Source organism: Dermacentor albipictus, chromosome 9, assembly GCF_038994185.2.
Source record: "Dermacentor albipictus isolate Rhodes 1998 colony chromosome 9, USDA_Dalb.pri_finalv2, whole genome shotgun sequence".
NCBI classification, from domain to species: domain Eukaryota; kingdom Metazoa; phylum Arthropoda; class Arachnida; order Ixodida; family Ixodidae; genus Dermacentor; species Dermacentor albipictus.
Genome location: NC_091829.1, coordinates 104161861 through 104185049, shown reverse-complemented (window position 1 = coordinate 104185049; position 23189 = coordinate 104161861). Strand labels below are relative to the sequence as shown.

Here is a 23189-nt window from a genome sequence, read left to right as displayed (position 1 = left end):
CGCCCTATCAAAAAATGCTCGCATCGCAGAAACGGTGTCATATTCTAAAACATTCCTGCTTTCGCCACTTTCTGGCATCCAAAAAAAGAAGTTCACCGACGATCACGATACTCCCTAATGCAAATTTGAGCGCAACTCTACACGTGCATTTTTTTCATAGTATAGTGGCTGGTGCGGTGGTGGTGTCGGTGAAGTCATCGGCTAGGAGACCACGCGCGCTACTCTGGCGCCATCTCATGGCCATCGCCACCGCAAGTCCATATTGCATGGCACTACGCTTTTCTTATCACGCCTTTCGCCATACCCTCCTCCTCCACTTTTCGCCTCATGGTTCGGTTGCGCCCTTCTCCTCCACTTTCCTACTCCTGCTCTCTTCGCTATCGCTTTCTTTCATTTTAGAGCTGCGCTCTAAAACTGTTCTCGCTGCGATGGCGGTTTGTGACCACAGAACCCTGATCTTTAAATATAGCTCGACTATATTGCTTGAATATATTCGACAAGCTTGAATTGCACTCTAAATCGATAAAGGGCTCAATCCAGTAAGCCTTCAGGCTTGTAATTTCTACATTTCAGATGTAGACAGAACATCAAGTCCAATAAATCTTAAGCGATAACCTGCGATAACCCTCTTATGGTTGCAGTAGGAAGAAATAAATGATTTCTTCGACTTGTTAATTGTTGTACTCCGAATGTATTTCTTGGCTTAATAATTTGCTGGCTTCATATGAATGTGATTAGAAAAAATTGAGTCCCTCAGCTGTCCTTCAATACTCCGGTATTTACCTGCTAATACCACGATATGAATATGAGGCTCTCCGTATAAGGGGAATCGCGTGAACTTTCGACCACCTTGGGGTCCTTGAAATTGTGTCCAAATCTAAATACATGAGCGTTTTATAATTTCGGCTCCATAGAACCGCGGCCGGCAATACAAACAGCGACCCCGTGCTTAGCAGCGCAACGACACATTGTTGCCGAACGTACCTCTGGATCGGAAACAAGAGTCATCGCTATGCTCAGCCTTCGCTTCATGCCACCACTGAGCTCGCTGGGCATGTTGAACACCTTGTCTTCCAGCCCGACCACAGGCAGTGTCTCCTTGATTGAACTCATGAGCCTGTCATGGTGTCCTTTCTTAAGCTGCGAAAGAGGTGAAAGAATATACGGTGCGCTGTTAAATGGTCATCTCCTGAAATGTGTAAATCCGGTAGAACCAGACTGCCGCTGAACGTCGACGTCAATGCGATTAGCGTTCAAGCAATGTGGCGACAGAAGTGATGGCCATCGGCGAAACATTTAAGCAGCCGGATTATTTTCCCGAGTTTCTTACTGCACATACTGCGCCATCCAATGAGGCTGCCGCAAAGCTTCCGTATGACGCGCATTTATTTCCGCAGAATGTAAGACAAATTTGGAGGATCATTTTTGCCATTGTAGAGCGGCCCATATATCCAGTGGCACATGCCGAGTTACCAAAGTTAAAGTCCAAGAGGTTCATTGCGTAGTGTCATACACCCAATAGTACATACGCAGTGACCCAAATTAGTATCAAAGAGCTTCACTGAATAACAGTACAACTGATTTGCGCATGCTCAGGGCTCTAAGGAGGAGCAAAAAAGGTTTATGGAAGACCGTTACATACTGGGTGCCACGTGCCTGGTGCCTTATCTCCGGTGGCCAACGCCGGCATCAAAGAGGCTCGTTGAAACGCGGCATATCGATACACAACTTAATGCAATGATTGGTTTCGAACCCTCTTCTTACAGAGCACCAGCCCCATGTTCTACTCATTCGACCAAGGGCTGCCCAGTTTTCCAAGTCGGTTCGTGGTGTATATTGAGAGTTGTGCCCCCCGACAGTGAGTGGAGTTCCCTAGGAATGCTAATCGTATTATTCGGCACAATAATTAGTAATACAACAAGAATTATTAATAATAACTACAAGAATTAATGATAAAATTGTCATAATAAACAACAAACACTCCTAGAACAGCAAAAATTTTGCCACGAATGGAGATTTGGTGAGACGGAAATGACGAAAAAGCGAGACTGCAATAAAACGATGAACATAAAGCACACACAGATATGGGGGGGGGGAGGCTCCTTTCAAGCCCTCGCTAGAATTTGCCGACAGCTTCTGCATTTTGAAACACCCTAATCGGATGTAGCCAGCTTTTCATCCCTCTAAAAACGACTAAATTTCAATTTAATGAACCGACAGCTTAACTTGCATAGTCCTGAGACTTGAGGCGCAGACAATTTTTCATCTGTAAAGAAAGATTGAATTGCGCTCAAATGAACCAAAAGCTCAAGCTGGCAAATCTTCAGACTTGAGGTCTAGCCATTTCACTACCGCAAGGAACGATTCAATTGGACTCAAGTGAACCAAAAGATCAAGCTGCATGGTCTTGAGACTTGAAGAGTAGTTAATTCTTTATCCGCAAAGAAATCACACTCGCATGAACCAAAAGCTCAAACTGGCAAGACTTTGATGTCTAGCGAATGCTTTATTCAAAGAAATATTGAATTGCACTCTAAGTCAATCAGACGCCTAACCCCGTAATAATTAAGGATTTGTATTGCGTCAAAAGGGACCTAACATGCGGCAGTGCATCCAAACATATGATGTCGCGCTCATTTACGCGCGCTGTCATGGCAAAAGAGTGAAATTCGATCTTCCCTGCCTCCAATATAATAATGAGCCATATCCGGATAAATGGATAAAAACTAAGTTACGAAAGAATATTTTTCTAGCCTAAAGAGATGTTTCTTGCACATTGAGCCTAAATCAAAGCACTCTATTAAGCAGTGCGTGAGGCTGCGAGAACAAGGGGAGGTTGACTTTTTCGGTGAGGCCACCTTGATTAAGCATTTGGTGGAAGATAGTTACGCTACAGCAACCAATCCAACTAGTCTTTGCAGCAGAGGCACCGCGTAGCGAAGCGTAGAACATGGAGATACGCATACGAAGTGAGTCAGCGCTGTCGGAAATGGAGTGTTAACTACGCAAGTGATTGCTTTTTTTCGAAGATGTAAATAAGCCTAGTAATTTCGATGAACAAATGGTACGTGAACTATGCCAGCTTCAACTACACAATTAGAACACGAGTTCTAAAGTGAATAATTACGGTTACTTAAATTGATGTTATTTACCTTGCATTACTGGGCCATTGCTTTCTGCAAGTACAGTCATATCATAAGAAGCCAACAAGTCACACCTAGGAGAGCATAGGGGAATTTATAGACCTCTTTATTTAATTAAGGAAATGATCAGAAAATGGAAATTAAAGTGGATGCAAAAGCTACTGGTGGGCAGGTGAAGTACAAACTCACGTCTTCGCTTAACGTGTGTGACGCTCTTATCAATTGAGCTAACGTGGCGCCCTTTTCCCCTCCGGTTTCTTGTGTACTTGTGCCTGTCTACTAACACTAAGATTGGGACTGCTAGCTAGGGTGACCACTCGTGGTATTTTCGGCGGACATAGAACATGGTTTCGGCGAAGACGCATGAGGCTGGTTATGTGTGGGAATCCGAATTACAGTCGCTTTGGTGAAATGTCATTTTATACACTCAGTTTGTGCGCTCATGACGTGGCGCCACCTTATCCCCATCTACTACCACTAAACCTGGGACTGCTAGCTAGGGCGACCACTCGTGGTATTTTCGGCGGACGTAGAACGTCCTTTCGGCGAAGACGCATGAGGTCCTTATGCGCGGGAATCCGATATACATTTGCTTTGGCGAAATGTCATTTTATACACTCAGTTTGTGCACTCATGACATGGCGCCACCTCCTCCCCATCGGCTTCGCTGTCACGTGTGCAATGACGCACGCAATGGGCACGCATATTAGTCAGCTAAAACCGGGAGGGCGCGATGGCCTCTCGGAACCGTGCTCATCTCGCACATTGAAGGTACGGTTTACCTTTGCACCCTGATCCAAAATGTACCACATTTTCTTTTCAAAGCCATCATTTTAATTTGTCTACACAACATTGCCTGAGAAATTACAAGTCGGGCATTTTTAACGCGTTTTTACTATTAGAGCCGTTGGCCATTTCCGACACCATCACTAGGGGAATCCGCCGTCCACGACGAAGCCGAATATTCACGTACGGCGGCATTTAATAATTTCGGACTAAAACGGAACTCCTCGGCTTCCTTTCTTCCTCGCGCATTACTTAACGAAGGTGTCGAATCCGGCAGGTGTTATTCCTTCAGGTAGCATGTGTTGGATGACGAACCTGTTTCCGTAACCCAAAACATTTGGGTAGATGTGACACCTGCGCCCGAAGGGCCGTTCCACATCAGCCGCAAATGTTTATGAGTGTGCCCATGTTGCTATGCTGTCCTTGGCTTATTGTTGAATCGCTTATTCTGGTATCCCTATATATATATAAATATATATATATATATATATATATATATATATATATATATATATATATATATATATATATATATATATATATATATATACATATATATGTAGAAGCCAACAAACACTGACCACAAGTAAAACATAGGGGAAATTACTTGTGCTTAGTACATGAAACAAAGAAACGATTAGTTAATGGAAATTAACGTGGATGAAAAAACAACTTGCTGCAGGTGGCAACCGAACCCACACGTTCACGTTCTCGTGACGCCTGCGACAATAAAGGCGGTCCACGTCCGCCGCTAAGGTCTGTGTGTGGTGGCACTGGCTAACACTTCCAGGGTTCTACTAGGACACATAAATACCCAAGAAAGTGGATGGGAAAACAGCGCCGCGGTAGCTCAATTGGTAGAGCATCGCATGTGGGTGCGGTTCCCACCTGCGGCAAGTTGTTTTTTTCATCCACGTTAATTTCCATTCACTAATCGTTTCTTTATTTCATGTACTAAGCACAAGTAATTTCCCCTATGTTGTACTTGGAGTCAGTGTTTGTTGGCTTCTTATGATATGACTATATATATATATATATATATATATTGTTATATATTAAGGGTGGGCGAATATTTCATATTTTGAATGCAAATCGAATATCACACTAACTGCTCACATTTAGAAGAGAAGAATTATCTCTTTCCGAATAATGTAAACTTTCGAAACATTTCGCGCAACTCGATTGGTAATGTATTCTTTCTGTTTTCCGTGTGCTAATCACATATTTGCACATTATTTGATCTGGAACTACAACTCTTTTCGAAGCAATCCAGAAACAAAATCGGTACTTCGATTTCTTTTTAGTTTCGCTGCTGAAGCCTGTATGACACCCTGTGAGTTTTGTTGGCAATCTGTCACTTTGTGTTTTCGGCACTCTAGCCAGGTAGACGTTTACCTTTTGCGCAACCACTAGCAACTTTTTCCCTGCAACGGGTCCTTTTACAGGCGTTTCTGGCACACTAATACTTTCGCCTTTTTCTTTTTCCACATTTGAGATCTTTTTTTTTTACCTACCATTTATTTAATGTGTTTGGTAAGCTAATCACACATCCCTCACTCATTTATGGAAAGCTTCTTTTATTACCGGCTCCAAAGGTACTGACAAGCTATTCGTGCAGTTCATTTTTCATGACAATTTGTGATATCGTATTTCAGACTGACTCCTCCTTCCTGTGCGGTCCACACTATTTGGTACAGGCGTAATATTCATGTTGTAAATATGTGCGTCTGGCGTTTGAATATTCCATATTGTTGTCGGTATTCAATTCTTCCTATTCGTACGCGGTTCGTATTTGAAAAAGCTTTACATTTCTTTTTCGAGGTAATCACTGAATGAGTACTCTATCCCCTGTACTTTTCCGCAAAACTCAAGTTAACTTGCAGATTTCTTTCCAAGCCACACAAGTTTTCCGGCAAAGGAAGATTTTCCGGCATGCGAAGTTTTTTTTCCCCTAACCCGTCTAAACCTGAATGGACCGTTTCCAAAAACCCCGCACACGGAGGACACAGGGCAGTTTTTGCCCCGTAAGTGAACGCGATTCCATGAAAAACCTGGAACTCGAACCCGAGTCGCCCACAAAATATGTGTTTTTAAACGGCGCTACCTTGGCGACCACATTTGCCTTGACGACGCAGCGTACCGCAACATTCTGTTTCGTTGAAACTAAGCTTTCTCTTAATAAATGCCGTGAAGTGGTTCATGGCGACAGTGGAAAGAGGTGCCAAAGGTTTCGGTAGTGTCGGCTCTTTCTAACGCATATTAATAGCAAAGCTCACGTACCGATCCAAAGTAGAGAAGGTTTTCGAGGCAAGTCATGTCTTCGAAAAAGATGTCAGTCTGCTGACAAAAGCTGACCCGCTGGCGCACCTGCTCACGCTGGCTGGCAACGTTGTAGCCGCACACTGTGGCTGCACCACTTGTTGGGGCCCGCATTCCTGTGGAATTCGAAGAAATCGCTTAACAATCACTGGGTTTCAAAGCTAGGACACAAAAGCATCATTTCTCGCTGACGGTGAAGACCTATCTCGCTGAATTCCGGGGAAACAGCTCCACTAGTAGATTTATGTAAGCCTTATCTCACTGGGTATGGTTCTTAAAGCTATTCCCGTCATGCTTAGCACTGCTTCCATACCAAAGTTTCTGTATTCCCAAATAACGTCCCTATAAAAATGGACTCAAACCCAATAGGCTCATATAAAAAATGAATGCCACATGAAGCCCGCATGTTTCCTCCGCGCGCATGCACTCACACGCGCATACATGAATGCATATTATATATATATATATATATATATATATATATATATATATATATATATATAAGAAGCCAACAAACGAAGACACCAAAGATAAAGAAAACACACAGGAGAAATTATATTTCCATATTAATTGAGTTAAACAAATCATAAATTCTTCCAAATGAAAGTGGATGAAAAAATCATGTCGCAGGTTGGGAACGATCCCAGGTCCTCGCATTACGCGTGCGATGCTCTACCAATTGAACTACCGCGGCGCAGTTTTCCCTTCCACTTTCTGGGGTATTTAAGTGTTACTGCTAGAACTATTTTCCCTCTTGCCGCTAACTCATTGATCGGCTTCTTAAGTACCAGGTTGTTCCATTCCATCCTCAAAAGAAATTCCGGATCAAGCTACTGATCAGGTATTCGGCTTGAACTCAGGAAGAGGACCTTAGTGTTGAAGCAATGAACGACAATCTTATGGGCATCATTAAGGAGTGTGCAATAGAAGTCGGTGGTAACTTCGTTTGACAGGATACCGGTAAGCTATCCCAGGAGACAAAAGATCTTATTAAGAAACGCCAATCTATGAAAGCCTCTAACCCTACAGCTAGAATATAATTGGCAGAACTTTCCAAGTTAATCAACAAGCGCAAGATAGCTGACATAAGGAAGTATGACACGGATAGAATCGAGCACGCTCTCAGGAATGGAGGAAGCCTAAAATCAGTGACGAAGAAACTAGGAATGAGCAAGAATCATATGTGTGCATTAAGAGACAAAGCCGGCAATATGATTACTAATATGGATAAGGTAGTTCAAGTGGCTGAGGAGTTCTACCGAGATTTATACAGTGTCAGCGGCATCCACGAAGATGGTGGAAAAGGGAATAGTCTAGAGGAACGCGACATCCCACAAGTAACGCGGGAAGAAATAAAGAAAACCTTGGGAGCTATGCAAAGGGGGAAGGCAGCTAGGGAGGATCAGGTTACAGCAGATTTATTCAAGGATAGTGGGCAGGTTGTTCTAGAAAACTGGCCACCCTGTATACGCAATACCTCATGACCTCGAGAGTACCGATATCTTGGAAGAACGCCCACATAACCTTACTCCATAAGACAGCGGACGCCAAAGACTTGAAAAATTAAAGACCGATCAACTTACGGTCCATTGTCTGCAAAGTCAACAAACGAAGACACCAAAGATAAAGATAACACACAGGTGAAATTACTTTTACATACTATTTGAATTAAACAAATAATAAATTCTTCGAAATGAAAGTGGACTAAGGTAATCGTAAATAGAATCAGGAACACCTTAGACTTGTGTCAACCAAAGAAACTGGGAGGATTTCGTAAAGGCTACTCCACAACAGACCATATTCGCACTATCAATCAGATGATAGAAAAATGTGCCAAATATAACCAACCCCTATATATAGCTTTCATTGATTACGAGAAAGCGTTTGATTCAGTCGAAACCTCAGCAGTCATGCAGGCATTATGGAATCGGGGTGTAGACGATCCGTATGTAAAAATACTGGAAGATATCTGTAGCAGTTCCACAGCCACCGTAGTCCTCCCTAAAGAAAGCAACAAAATCACACTAAAGAAAGGCGTCAGGCAGGGAGATACGATTTCTCCAATGCTTTTCACGGCATGTTTATAGGAGGTATTCATAGACCTGAATTGAAAAGAATTGGGGATAAGAGATAATGAAAAATACCTTAGTAACTTGCGATTCGCTGATGATATTGCCTTGCTTAGTAACTCAGGGGACCAATTGCAATGCATGCTCACTGACCTGGAGGGACAAAGCAGAAGGGTGGGTCTAAAAATTAATCTGCAGAAAATTAAAGTAATGTTTAAAAGTCTCGGAAGAGAACAGCAGTTTACGATAAGTAGCCAGGCACTGGAAGTGCTAAGGGAGTAGATCTATTTAGGACAGGTAGTGAGCGCGGATCCAGATCATGAGACTAAAAATATCAGAATAATAAGAATGGGCTGGGGTGCGTTTGGCAGGCATTCTCAGATCATGAACAGCAGGCTGCCATTATCCCACAAGAGAAAAGTGTATGACAGCTGTGTCTTACCAGTACTCACGTATGGGGCAGAAACCTGGAGGCTTACGAAAAGGGTTCTGCTGAAATTGAGGACGACGCAACAGCTATGGAAAGAGGAATGATGGGTGTAAATTTAAGGGATAGGAAAAGAGCAGAGTGGGTGAAGGAACAAATGCGGGTAAATGACATCTTAGTTCAAATCAAGAAAAAGAAATGGGCATGGGCAGGGCATCTAAAGAGGAGGGAAGATAACCGGTGGTCATTAGGGGTTACAGACTGGATTGCAAGAGAATGAAAGCGTAGCACGGGGTGGCAGAAAGTTAGGTGGACGGATGAGATTAAGAAATTTGCAGGGCCAACATGACCACAATTACCATAAGAGCGGGGTAGTTGGAGAAGAATGGGAGAGGCCTTTGCCCTGCAGTGGGCGTAGCCAGGCTGATGATGATGATGACTAGAACTAACCCTGGGAGTGTTAGCCATCGCCACCACTCACAAACTCTGGCGGCGGATGTGGAATCCCTTCTGCCGCAGGCATCACGAGCACGTGATTTTTTTGGGTGAAGGCAATAAACCCACATATGCTACCTGAAGGCATCAATGTTGCCGGATCTGAAACCTTCGTTATACATAACGACTAATGAACCTCAATATACATACCGAGAAAAAAAAATAACGAGACCATCGTTTTACATAACGATGGTCTCGAATCCGGCAACCTTGCTGCCTTCAGGTAGCGTGTGTAGCTTTATTGATAAGTTGCCTTCACCCAAAAAGATCACGTACTGGTTATGCCTGCGGCAGACAGGATGTTCAACATCCGCCACCAAGGTTTCTGCGTGGTGGCCTTGGCTAACACTCCCAACGTTCGTTGTAGTAGTAAAACATAAATACCCAAGAAAGTGGATGGGGAAACGGCGCCGCGGCAGCTCAATTAGTTAGAGCATCGCACGCGTAATACCAAGACGTGAGATTGTTCCCCAATTACGGCAAGTTGTTTTGTCATCTACTCTCATTTCCAGAAATTTTTCATTTCTTTATTTCAATTAGTAAGTATGATCAATTTCACCGATGCTGTGCTTGGTGTCATTGTTTATAGCCTTCTTATGATATATATATAGGCTGGTCCACCAGCCGAAACGTCAGGGATACATACTGTGCTAATTCAACGTGCGTCGTACTCTTTTTTTCTTCATTTTACTGCCGGGGCCAACGTGTTTACCTCAGCCACAACTATATATATAGTTATATACATGAGGGTTGATCCAGAAATAAGGTTCCCATCAGTTTTAAAAACAGACAACATTGTTTATTCTCAGAAATCTGCATCATTGGAAAGATGAAACTTTGCTCTATTTTTCTACATAACCGCCGTCATTTCCTGCGCAATTTTGTAGACGCTGCTCCAATTTCTGTATCCCAATGTCGTAGAACTCCGGTGCTAACCCGTCGAGGAAGCGTTTAACATCTTGTTTGACTTCCTCGTTGCTCCGGAATCGTTGGCCGCTCAAATGTTACTTTAAGTTGGTGAACAAGCGATAATCAGTAGGCATGATGTCTGGACTGTACGTAGCGTGAGGCACGACAGTCCACCCAAAGCTTGCCCTCGGCATGCAAGGCTGTCTCGACAGACGATGAACTGCAACGTAGAGTCTCGACTTATGAAGAAATTACGGCCACTGACCAAGTCAAGGTGAAAAACACACAGAGACGTTTCGGGACCTGTACGGGTTCCTTGATCACACTAAAAGTGGGCAAAAGTCGCAAGTCGTTTTTATGCCAAAATGTGACGTAGGGAACGGGTATAGTTAGCAGGAAGATTTCCATCAGTCCTGTTGATATTGTTGTCAGTAGTTCGAATAAATAAAGATTCTAACAAGAGTCGCGTCATCGAATTCTTTTCCTTAGCTATTACAGCAGCGTTTTCCCAATCGATGCGGTGACTGTGATTATCGGCGTGTTCAGCAAGGGCGTTCGATACTTTTTTCTTGTTGGAGACGTCCCTTTGGTGCTCTTTTAATCTTCTCGTGAACTTGCCCGTTTCACCGATGTAGCTGCAACTGCAGTCTGCGCATGGTATCTTGTATATGACACCGGGATAGTTCTTGCTTTCAAGCTGATCCTTTACGTTGACAAGCCGATTTCTCAGCTTGTTGGATGGCATGTGGGCTATTCTGAGATCGTATCTTGAGAATACGCGGCTAAGAGCTTCGCTGACGCCAGGAACATATGCGACGCCAGCGCGTTTCATGAGCGACTTGCCTTGAGACGGCTTTGGATGGAGGACCTGGGCTTCCATTTTGTCAAAATGGAAGCCCAGGTCCTGGGCTTCCATTTGAGGACCTGGGCTTCATTTTGACAAAATGGAAGCCCAGGTCCTCCATCCAAAGCCGTCTCAAGGCAAGTCGCTCATGAAACGCGCTGGCGTCCCATATGTTCCTGGCGTCAGCGAAGCTCTTAGCCGCGTATTCTCAAGATACGATCTCAGAATAGCCCACATGCCATCCAACAAGCTGAGAAATCAGCTTGTTAACGTAAAGGATCAGCTTGAAAGCAAGAACTATCCCGGTGTCATATACAAGATACCATGCGCAGACTGCAGTTGCAGCTACATCGGTGAAACGGGCAAGTTCACAAGAAGATTAAAAGAGCACCAAAGGGACGTCTCCAACAAGAAAAAAGTATCGAACGCCCTTGCTGAACACGCCGATAATCACAGTCACCACATCGATTGGGAAAACGCTGCTGTAATAGCTAAGGAAAAGAATTCGATGATGCGACTCTTGTTAGAATCTTTATTTATTCAAACTACTGACAACAATATCAACAGGACTGATGGAAATCTTCCTGCTAACTATACCCGTTCCCTACGTCACATTTTGGCATAAAAACGACTTGCGGCTTTTGCCCGCTTTTAGTGTGATCAAGGAACCCGTACGGGTCCCGAAACGTCTCTGTGTGTTTTTCACCTTGACTTGGTCAGATTAGAGCTAGAAATCTGATTCGACATGTCATTCCCGCCATAGATTTATCGCTCATCAACGTTCAAAAAATTTTGAACACAGTAGGTGGCCTCGTCCGAAATACGATAACTCGAAAGCAGCGACCACTACCAAAAGACGTCCCTAGCAAACGCGGAGCTAATGCAGGCCCTGCGACCCAAAAATTCCATGAAGGTAAATTGAGCGTCGCAGCCGTCCTGAGCGGACGCCAGCGACTTCATCGACGTACCTTGGTGGCAGCGCAGACAGGCCACACGGAACAACTGCCGAGTTGGCAGGAGACGTCACGAGGAGACGCAGCTTCGCTGAACGCTATACCAAGTGCCAGTGCGGTGGCGTCACGAAGAAGCCACCCTTCAGTTGTTGGACAAGGTGACACCAACGGCCACTTCCAGTGATCGCACTGAATTTATACCTGCTCAAAGCTCTCGCGGCCTAATTTTCGGGAGCCAAAATTGCATTCAAAGCATGAACGTCCAACGAGGCCGAGTGTCCAACGAGACGGAAAGCCCAATGAGTCGCAAGGCTGGCGGGACAATATTGACACGTGTACTTATCTTTATCGGGCAACCACGTTTCGCAGCCTAACAAATGTAATCGCACAGCGTGGGACGCGCCTGTATGTATCCGAAGTTTCTGGAAAGTTATCGATGCTTCTACCTGGCTGTCTGTTGTCGCCGATCCTTGTGTTATCTGATTTCATCGCGTAACGCGAATGGTGTAGAACTTTTTGGAAGGCACGCGGGTCCGAACAATTGGTCTGGAACATTCGACGACTGCTCTATAAAAGCCGACGCGCTTGACCCGCTGATCAGATTTTCGACGATCGCCGACTGTGTTCGCCGCTATCGTTGCGCTTTAAGTGTAGCCTGTTTTGTGGGCACAGGTTCGCCCAATAAAAGCTAGTTTTGTCTTTCACAGTATTGCTACTGTGTTCTTTAACGTCACTACCACGTGACATCTGGTGGAGGTGCTAGTGCGTTCATGTACCGAACGCCCCTGCGAAGCCGCGATCCAAGCCCGAAGCCCGAGGACAAAACTAACATCGCCCTAGACCAGCGTGCTAGCCGCAGACTGCAAGGACTGCCCCCAGAGCAAGGACTTCTACCTGAGTCGAGAAAGAAGATCGTGGTCAAAGCAACCCCAATGGCTGCCCCAGCGTCCCCCGTTATCCTACATCAACCTCGGGACCCACCGACCTTCCATGGAGCAGCGACTGAAGACCCAGAATCCTGGCTGGAGACCTACGAACGAATCGCGACTTTTAACAACTGGGACTCCGACGACAAGCTACGGCATGTATACTTTGCCTTAGAAGATGCCGCCAGAACATGGTTTGAGAACCGGGAGTCGACCTTGACGACATGGGACCTCTTCCGTACCGGCTTCCTGGGCACCTTTACGAGCGTCGTGCGCAAGGAAAGGGCCGAAGCCATGCTAGACGCCCGAGTGCAGCTACCTAATGAGAACGTTGCCATCTTCGCGGAAGGAATGAACCGTCTGTTCCGCCATGCCGACCCGGATATGCCTGAGAAGAAAGACCGCCTTCTCATGCGTGGTGTGAAGGAAGAACTTTTCGGCGCAATGATACGAAGCCCACCGAAGACCGTAGAAGAGTTCCTTCGCGAGGCCACCAGCATCGAGAAGGCACTCGAAATGCGGAAACGGCAATTCAACCGCCGTACAAGCTCTACCCACTACGCAGGAATTCAATCACTGGCCACGGACGATCTGCGTGAGACCATCAGGGCCATAGTGCGCGAAGAACTGCGCAAGGTCTTGCCTTCGTCGCAGCCTCAAGTGGCCTCGATCGCCGACATCGTGAAAGAAGAGGCTCACCGATCGCTTGAAGTTGCTGAGGTGCAACCAGAATCACCACAGCCCCAGCCGGAAGCAATGACCTACGCCGCCGTCGCACGCCGTCAAGGCCCCCCTCCGCGACCGCGTCAGGGCCCTGTGACGCCGCAATTCCGTCGTCCGCCGCCGCCAGGACGCCCACCCGCCGCCCAGCGCACCTACGCGAGGAAGACGGACATTTGGCGAGCCCCCGACCACCGCCCGCTCTGCTGTCACTGCGGAGAAGCCGGCCATGTGTACCGCCGATGCCCATACCGCGACTTGGGACTGAGAGGGTTCGCCGTGAATGCGCCGCGTCCACAGCTTGGCGAGCGCCTACGTGACATCACCGATTACCTCGCCGCTACTCAGTGGAGCCCTCGACGGCCGTCCCGTTCGCCGTCACCAGGCCGCTACCTGTCGCCGCAGCGCCCACCATACACCGGCCCAGCCCGGGGTCGCTCTGCGAGCCCATATCCGAAAAACTAAAAGCAGCAAGCGATGGAGGTGCGGTTGCTGTTCGTCGAACTGACGAAGATCCTCCGCCCCCGACGAAGACGACAAAGAAACCATCTCGACGACCTAATGACGTCACGCCGACGATCCGACGAAGTCAGGAAGCCAAGACTACACCGACGAAAGACGGCTTGACGACGCGACGACGCAGCCATGATCCGACGCCGAGACCTAACTGTAACGCCAGACAAAGAACCACCGACCTCGACGTGCTTCTCGACGGCCACGATGTTACCGCCTTAGTGGACACAGGGGCTGATTACTCCGTCATGAGTGGGCACATCGCCGCCCAATTGAAGAAGGTTAAGACTGCATGGGAAGGCCCTCGAATTCGCACCGCTGGAGGACACCTGATTACGCCGACTGGAATCTGCACGGCAAGAATAACCATTCATGACCGGACTTACCCTGCCACCTTTGTTATCTTCCAACAGTGTTCAGGAGACGTCATTCTCGGTATGGACTTCCTGAACCAACACGGCGCAATCATCGACCTGAAGTTGAAGTCAATAACGCTGTCGAAAGATAAAGCAATACCGCCGGAGAGCCCTCGTAGTCACCACGCCTTGAGTGTGCTCGAAGACCAAGTGAGCCTCCCGCCTCGCTCCAGCATTGTTATTTCGGTCGGCACCGAAATACCCGCTGACGTAGGTGTCATCGAAGGCGACCAACGTCTACTGCTAGACCGTGAAATTTGCGTCGCAAGAGGGATCGCTCGACTGCACGGAGGGAAAACTGAAGTGTTGCTGACAAACTTCAGCCAGGAGTTCAAGCACATCAACAAGGGCACGACGATCGCGTACATAGAGGAAATTCTGGAAACCAGTAATGCGTTTATCCTCTCGGATTCCGCCGCATCTACCCCGACGACCATGGTTCCCGAACCAGACTACGACAATAATCAAAGTCTCCCAGTGATTAAGAAACAGCAGCTCAGAAGTCTGCTCCGACGATACAAAGGCTGCTTTTCGACGTCATCGAGGATTCGACAAACACCAATCGCCAAGCATCGCATAATCACCGAGGAGTACGCTCGACCACTCCGCCAAAGTCCTTACCGAGTTTAACGCGAAGCTATAAGAGAACAAGTCGACGAAATGCTGCGCGACGACATCATCCAGCCGTCGAAAAGCCCGTGAGCTTCCCCTGTTGTCCTGGTGAAGAAAAAGGACGGAACCCTACGTTTCTGCGTCGATTATCGTCGTCTGAACAAGATCACGAAGAAGGACGTATACCCCCTCCCACGGATAGAAGACGCATTGGATCGGCTCTGCAACGCTAAGTACTTCTCCTCGATGGACCTCAAGTCTGGCTATTGGCCAGACTTGAGGTCCATCGAGGAATAGAAGTCGGCGAAAGAGATCGCGAAAAGACCACCTTCATCACAACAGACGGCCTCCACGAGTTCAAGGTTATGCCATTTGGACTGTGCTCGGCGCCTGCAACGTTCCAGCGCGTGATGGACACGGTTTTAGCGGGATTGAAGTGGCAGACCTGTCTCGTTTACTTGGATGACGACGTTGTATTCGCCGGAACTTTCGACGATCACCTTAGGCGGCTCGCCACAGTACTAGAGGCCATCAAGTCATCAGGGCTCACTCTGAAGCCAGAAAAATGCCGCTTCGCTTATGATGAGCTTCTGTTCCCAGGCCACGTCATCAGTAAATCCGGAGTACGCCCCGACCCCCAGAAAACAGCTGCCATCGCAAAGTTCCCGCAGCCCACCGACAAGAAGGCAGTGCGTAGATTCCTTGGCATGTGTGCCTACTACAGGCGCTTTGTCAAGGACTTTTCACGCATCGCCGAGCCGTAGACACGTCTAACTAAATGTGATGTTGAGTTCAAGTGGGAAACGCCGCATGCCGATGCATTTGAAGAACTCAAACGACCCATGCAGTAGCCGCCGGTACTTGCTCACTTCGACGAGTACGCCGATACAGAAATCCATACTGACGCCAGTAGCCTAGGCCTCGGTGCCGTTCTAGTCCAGAGGAAAAACGGAGTCGAACAGGTGATATCTTACGCTAGCCGGTCGCTGTCAAAAGCGGAAGGCAACTATTCTACGACCGAAAAGGAATGCCTCGCCATCGTTTGGGCTACAGCTAAATTTCACCCTTATCTTTATGGCAGGCCATTCAAAGTCGTCAGTGACCATCACGCGTTGTGTTGGCTAGCGAGTATAAAGGATCCTTCAGGACGACTGGCGCGGTGGAGCCTCAGACTACAAGAATACGACATCACTGTAACCTACAAGTCCGGACGAAAACACTCCGATGCCGATTGCCTATCACGCGCCCCCATTGACCCGCCGCCGCAAGATGACGAAGATGACGACGCCTTTCTTGGAATGATAAGCGCGGAAGACTTCGCTGAACAGCAACGGGCAGACTCGGAGCTGAAAGGTCTCGTGGAATATTTGGAAGGGCACACCGACGTTGTCCCCAGGGCATTTAAGCGCGGATTACCTTCCTTCACGCTTCAAAACAATCTACTCGCGAAGAAGAACTTTTCACCAGTCCGCGCCAACTACCTTCTTGTTGTCCCGTCAGGACTTCGTCCAGAAGTATTGCACGCCCTACATGACGATCCGACCGCTGGACACCTCGGATTCTCCCGGACACTATCAAGGATACAAGAAAAGTATTATTGGCCGCGCCTCACCGCCGACGTCGCCCGTTATGTCAGAACCTGCCGAGACTGTCAGCGACGCAAGACACCGCCGACAAGGCCAGCCGGATTACTACAGCCAATCGAGCGTCCTTGCCGACCATTCCAGCAGATCGGGATGGACTTGCTGCGACCCTTTCCGACGTCAACAACCGGAAATAAGTGGATCGTCGTGGTGACGGACTACCTCACCCGCTTCGCTGAAACTAAAGCACTGCCGAAAGGTAGCGCAGCCGAAGTGGCGAAATTCTTTGTTGAAAACATCCTGCTGCGTCATGGCGCCCCAGAAGTCCTCTTCACTGACAGAGGAACGGCTTTTGCAGCGGAGCTCACCCAAGCCATACTGAAATGCAGTCAAACAAGGCACAGGAGGACAACGGCCTACCAGCCGCAGACGAATGGTCTTACGGAGCGGCTGAATAAGACCCTCGCCGACATGCTAGCCATGTACGTCGACGTCGAACACAAGACCCGGGATGCCGTCCTGCCGTACGTAACATTCGCTTACAACACGGCGGTGCAAGAAACAACACAGATCACGCCGTTCAAGCTGGTCTACGGCAGGAACCCGACGACGACGCTTGACGCCAAGCTGCCGCACGTCACTGACCAGGAGAACGTTGACGTCGCTACCTATCTCCAACGCGCCGAAGAAGCCCGACAGCTCGCCCACCTGCCAGCAGAGGACCGACAGCCGACACTACAACCTCCGACGACGCTTCGTCGAGTACCAGCCCGGCGACCGTGTTTGGGTAAGGATCCCGATACGCCGACGAGGACTCAGTGAGAAACTACTCCGACGCTATTTCGGACCCTTCAAGGTCATCCGACGTATTGGTGCTCTGGACTATGAGGTCGTGCCAGACGGCATTTCGCTATCACAGCGGCGCCGCTCACGACCTGAAATAGTCCAGGTTGTGCGACTCAAACCGTACTACCAGCGTTAATGAACTTTGGGGCTTCGCGTAACTGACCTTTGGACTTTGTTTCTTTTCGTTTTGTTACTTATGTTTAATAAGTGTCCTTTTGTGTTTCGCTCTCTTATATTTGTAGCATCGGGACGGTGCTTTTTAAGAGGGGGGTATTGACAAGTGTACTTATCTTTATCGCGCAACCACGTTTCGCAGCCTAACAAATGTAATCGCACAGCGTGGGACGCGCCTGTATGTATTAGAAGTTTCTGGAAAGTTATCGATACTTCTATCCGGCTGTCTGTTGTCGCCGAAACCTTGTGTTATCTGATTTCATCGCGTAACGCGAATGGTGTAGAACTTTTTGGAAGGCACGCGGGTCCGAGCGATTAGTCTGGAACATTCGATGACTGCTCTATAAAAGCCGACGCGCTTAACCCCCTGATCAGATTTTCGACGATCGCCGACTGTGTTCGCCGCTATCGTTGCGCTTTAGGTGTAGCCTGTTTTGTGGGCACAGGTTCGCCAAATAAAAGCTAGTTTTGTCTTTCACAGTATTGCTACTGTGTTCTTTAACGTCACTACCACGTGACAATATGTTGAACGAGCATGCGTGTGAAATCAGATTTGGGCAAATTCACGGAAGGTGCCATAAAGCCCCACAGGCTAATTAAGATGCATGGAAATTCCTTGACTTGGTGCATCCGGTAGCGGCAGGGACATCCGGTATTTGCGAGGCTACATACGTATGCTTTAATGAACGAACGCTGGCATGCATGTTCTAGAGAAGCAATGAGAAAGGAAGCAGAGCTTATCGTATTGATACGACCGAAGGTGGCACTGCAAAGACAAGCGAGAGAACTTCTGTGCCACGCAGGTGCACCAAGCGGGTTGTGCTGCAGGCTGCTTTCTTTTTTTTTGGGGGGGGGGGGGGAAGCAAGGGGGTGCATTGAACTACGTTATTTTACGCCTATGGCCAGTGTTGTAGACAGTAATGTATTTCAGCTTTTCTTATTTCGGAGCTAGTAGGGAGAGTTCCGCAGCTTACCTGTCAGGATGCTCATCAAAGTAGTCTTGCCAGCTCCGTTGTGGCCAAGAAGCACTGTGATTCTCGTCTCGTACACTTTCAAATTAGCGCCATTCAGTGCTGGCTTGTAACCATAAACCTGTTGAAAGGGCAGCAACCAAACGAAAGCTTCAATTTTTTCATACTGAACTCGCAGACAACTTTCTGTGGCTATGAAAGGAAAGCTACGAAGGCAAAGCGTGCACTGCTGACAGCGATTCTCAAAGTAGTCCCGCGTTTTAATCCATGCTAGGAATAGGCAAGGATCAGATGTATGCGTTAAAAGACAAAGCCGGCAATAAAGTTACTAATAACGATGAGATAGTTCAAGTGGCTGAGGAGTTCTATAGAGATTTATACAGTACCAGTAACACATACGACGAGAATGTGAGAGAGAATAGTCTAGAGGAACTTGAAATCCCACCAGTAACGGCGGAAGAAGTAAAGAACACCTTGGGAGCGATGCAAAGAGGGAAGGCAGCTAGGGAGGATCAGGTAAAAGCAGATGTGTTGAAGGATGGTGGGAACATTGTTCTAGAAAGACTGGCCACCCTATATACACAAGGCCTCATGACCTCGAACGTACCGGAATCTTGGAAGAACGCTAACATAATCCTAATCCATAAGAAAGGGGACGCCAAAGACTTGAAAAGTTATAGACCGATCAGCATACTGTCCGTTGCCTACAAAGTATTTACTAAGGTAATCGCAAATAGAATCAGCAACACCTTAGACTTCTGTCAACCAAAGGACCAGGCAGGATTCCCTAAAGGCTACTCAACAATGGACCATATTCACACTATCAATCAGGTGATAGAGAAATGTGCAGAATATAACCAACCCTTATATATAGCCTTCATTGATTACGAAAAAGCGTTTGATTCAGTCGAAACCTCAGCAGTCATGGAGGCATTACGGAATCAGGGTGTAGATGAGCCATATGAGAAAATACTGGAGGATATCTATAGCGGCTCCACGGCCACCGTAGTCCTCCATAATGAAAGCAACACAATCCCTATAAAGAAAGGCGTCAGACAGGGAGATACGATCTCTCCAATGCTATTCACAGCGTGTTTACAGGAGGTATTCAGAGACCTGGAGTGGGAAGAATTGGGGATAAAAGTCGATGGAGAATACGTTAGCAACTTGAGATTCGCTGATGATATCGCCTTGCTTAGTAACTCAGGGGACCAATTGCACCGCATGCTCACTGACCTGGAGAGGAAAAGCAGAAGGGTGGGTCTGAAAATTAATCTGCAGAAAACTAAATTAATGTTTAACAGTCTCGGAAGAGAACAGCAGTTTACGATGGGTAGCGAGGCACTGGAAGTGGTAAGGGAATACATATATTTAGGGAAGGTAGTTACACGGATCCGGATCATGAGACTGAAATAACCAGAAGAATAAGAATGGACTGGGGGGCGTTTGGCAGGCATTCTCAAATCATGAACAGCAGGTTGCCGCGATCCCACAAGAGAAAAGTGTATGACAGCTGTGTCTTACCAGTACTCACGTATGGGGCAGAAACCTGGAGGCTTACGAAAAGGGTTCTGCTGAAATTGAGGACGACGCAACGAGCTATGGAAAGAAGAATCATGGGTGTAAATTTAAGGAATAAGAAAAGAGCAGATTGGGTGAGGAAACAAACGCGGGTAAATGACATCTTAGTTGAAATCAAGAAAAAGAAATGAGCATGGGCCGGACATGTAATGAGGAAGGAAGATTACCGATGGTCATTAAGGGTTACAGACTGGATTCCAAGGGAAGGGAAGCGTAGCAGGGGGCGGCAGAAAGTTAGGTGGGCGGATGAGATTAAGAAGTTTGCAGGGACAACATGGCCGCAATTAGTACATGACCGGGGTAGTTGGAGAAGTATGGGAGAGGCCTTTGCCCTGCAGTGGGCGTAACCAGGCGGCGGCGGCGGCGGCGGCGGCGGCGGCGGCGGCGGCGGCTGCTGCTGCTGCTGCTGCTGCTGCTGCTGCTGCTGCTGCTGCTGCTGCTGCTGCTGCTGCTGCTGCTGCTGCTGCTGCTGCTGCTGCTGCTGCTGCTGCTGCTGCTGCTGCTGCTGCTGCTGCTGCTGCTGCTGCTGCTGCTGCTGCTGCTGCTGCTGCTGCTGCTGCTGCTGCTGCTGCTGCTGCTGCTGCTGCTGCTGCTGCTGCTGCTGCTGCTGCTGCTGCTGCTGCTGCTGCTGCTGCTGCTGCTGCTGCTGCTGCTGCTGCTGCTGCTGCTGCTGCTGCTGCTGCTGCTGCTGCTGCTGCTGCTGCTGCTGCTGCTGCTGCTGCTGCTGCTGCTGCTGCTGCTGCTGCTGCTGCTGCTGCTGCTGCTGCTGCTGCTGCTGCTGCTGCTGCTGCTGCTGCTGCTGCTGCTGCTGCTGCTGCTGCTGCTGCTGCTGCTGCTGCTGCTGCTGCTGCTGCTGCTGCTGCTGCTGCTGCTGCTGCTGCTGCTGCTGCTGCTGCTGCTGCTGCTGCTGCTGCTGCTGCTGCTGCTGCTGCTGCTGCTGCTGCTGCTGCTGCTGCTGCTGCTGCTGCTGCTGCTGCTGCTGCTGCTGCTGCTGCTGCTGCTGCTGCTGCTGCTGCTGCTGCTGCTGCTGCTGCTGCTGCTGCTGCTGCTGCTGCTGCTGCTGCTGCTGCTGCTGCTGCTGCTGCTGCTGCTGCTGCTGCTGCTGCTGCTGCTGCTGCTGCTGCTGCTGCTGCTGCTGCTGCTGCTGCTGCTGCTGCTGCTGCTGCTGCTGCTGCTGCTGCTGCTGCTGCTGCTGCTGCTGCTGCTGCTGCTGCTGCTGCTGCTGCTGCTGCTGCTGCTGCTGCTGCTGCTGCTGCTGCTGCTGCTGCTGCTGCTGCTGCTGCTGCTGCTGCTGCTGCTGCTGCTGCTGCTGCTGCTGCTGCTGCTGCTGCTGCTGCTGCTGCTGCTGCTGCTGCTGCTGCTGCTGCTGCTGCTGCTGCTGCTGCTGCTGCTGCTGCTGCTGCTGCTGCTGCTGCTGCTGCTGCTGCTGCTGCTGCTGCTGCTGCTGCTGCTGCTGCTGCTGCTGCTGCTGCTGCTGCTGCTGCTGCTGCTGCTGCTGCTGCTGCTGCTGCTGCTGCTGCTGCTGCTGCTGCTGCTGCTGCTGCTGCTGCTGCTGCTGCTGCTGCTGCTGCTGCTGCTGCTGCTGCTGCTGCTGCTGCTGCTGCTGCTGCTGCTGCTGCTGCTGCTGCTGCTGCTGCTGCTGCTGCTGCTGCTGCTGCTGCTGCTGCTGCTGCTGCTGCTGCTGCTGCTGCTGCTGCTGCTGCTGCTGCTGCTGCTGCTGCTGCTGCTGCTGCTGCTGCTGCTGCTGCTGCTGCTGCTGCTGCTGCTGCTGCTGCTGCTGCTGCTGCTGCTGCTGCTGCTGCTGCTGCTGCTGCTGCTGCTGCTGCTGCTGCTGCTGCTGCTGCTGCTGCTGCTGCTGCTGCTGCTGCTGCTGCTGCTGCTGCTGCTGCTGCTGCTGCTGCTGCTGCTGCTGCTGCTGCTGCTGCTGCTGCTGCTGCTGCTGCTGCTGCTGCTGCTGCTGCTGCTGCTGCTGCTGCTGCTGCTGCTGCTGCTGCTGCTGCTGCTGCTGCTGCTGCTGCTGCTGCTGCTGCTGCTGCTGCTGCTGCTGCTGCTGCTGCTGCTGCTGCTGCTGCTGCTGCTGCTGCTGCTGCTGCTGCTGCTGCTGCTGCTGCTGCTGCTGCTGCTGCTGCTGCTGCTGCTGCTGCTGCTGCTGCTGCTGCTGCTGCTGCTGCTGCTGCTGCTGCTGCTGCTGCTGCTGCTGCTGCTGCTGCTGCTGCTGCTGCTGCTGCTGCTGCTGCTGCTGCTGCTGCTGCTGCTGCTGCTGCTGCTGCTGCTGCTGCTGCTGCTGCTGCTGCTGCTGCTGCTGCTGCTGCTGCTGCTGCTGCTGCTGCTGCTGCTGCTGCTGCTGCTGCTGCTGCTGCTGCTGCTGCTGCTGCTGCTGCTGCTGCTGCTGCTGCTGCTGCTGCTGCTGCTGCTGCTGCTGCTGCTGCTGCTGCTGCTGCTGCTGCTGCTGCTGCTGCTGCTGCTGCTGCTGCTGCTGCTGCTGCTGCTGCTGCTGCTGCTGCTGCTGCTGCTGCTGCTGCTGCTGCTGCTGCTGCTGCTGCTGCTGCTGCTGCTGCTGCTGCTGCTGCTGCTGCTGCTGCTGCTGCTGCTGCTGCTGCTGCTGCTGCTGCTGCTGCTGCTGCTGCTGCTGCTGCTGCTGCTGCTGCTGCTGCTGCTGCTGCTGCTGCTGCTGCTGCTGCTGCTGCTGCTGCTGCTGCTGCTGCTGCTGCTGCTGCTGCTGCTGCTGCTGCTGCTGCTGCTGCTGCTGCTGCTGCTGCTGCTGCTGCTGCTGCTGCTGCTGCTGCTGCTGCTGCTGCTGCTGCTGCTGCTGCTGCTGCTGCTGCTGCTGCTGCTGCTGCTGCTGCTGCTGCTGCTGCTGCTGCTGCTGCTGCTGCTGCTGCTGCTGCTGCTGCTGCTGCTG

At 49.5% G+C, this 23189-nt stretch overlaps 1 protein-coding gene across 3 annotated transcripts in view; it reads right to left on the bottom strand.

The window, feature by feature from the left end:
• Nucleotides 1–23189, bottom strand: part of LOC135907201 (phospholipid-transporting ATPase ABCA3-like) — a 314412-nt gene that overhangs the window by 179661 nt on the left and 111562 nt on the right. For 2 of the 3 annotated variants that reach the window (XM_070525182.1, XM_070525183.1), the window contains exons 10-12: nt 18710–18827; nt 6210–6364; nt 985–1140 (exon numbers count right to left, since the gene is read on the bottom strand). In XM_070525182.1, coding sequence (XP_070381283.1) covers nt 985–1140; nt 6210–6364; nt 18710–18827 — 429 coding nt within the window. The remainder of the gene's footprint in view (nt 1–984; nt 1141–6209; nt 6365–18709; nt 18828–23189) is intronic. The other variant, XM_070525184.1, reaches the window with a different exon arrangement.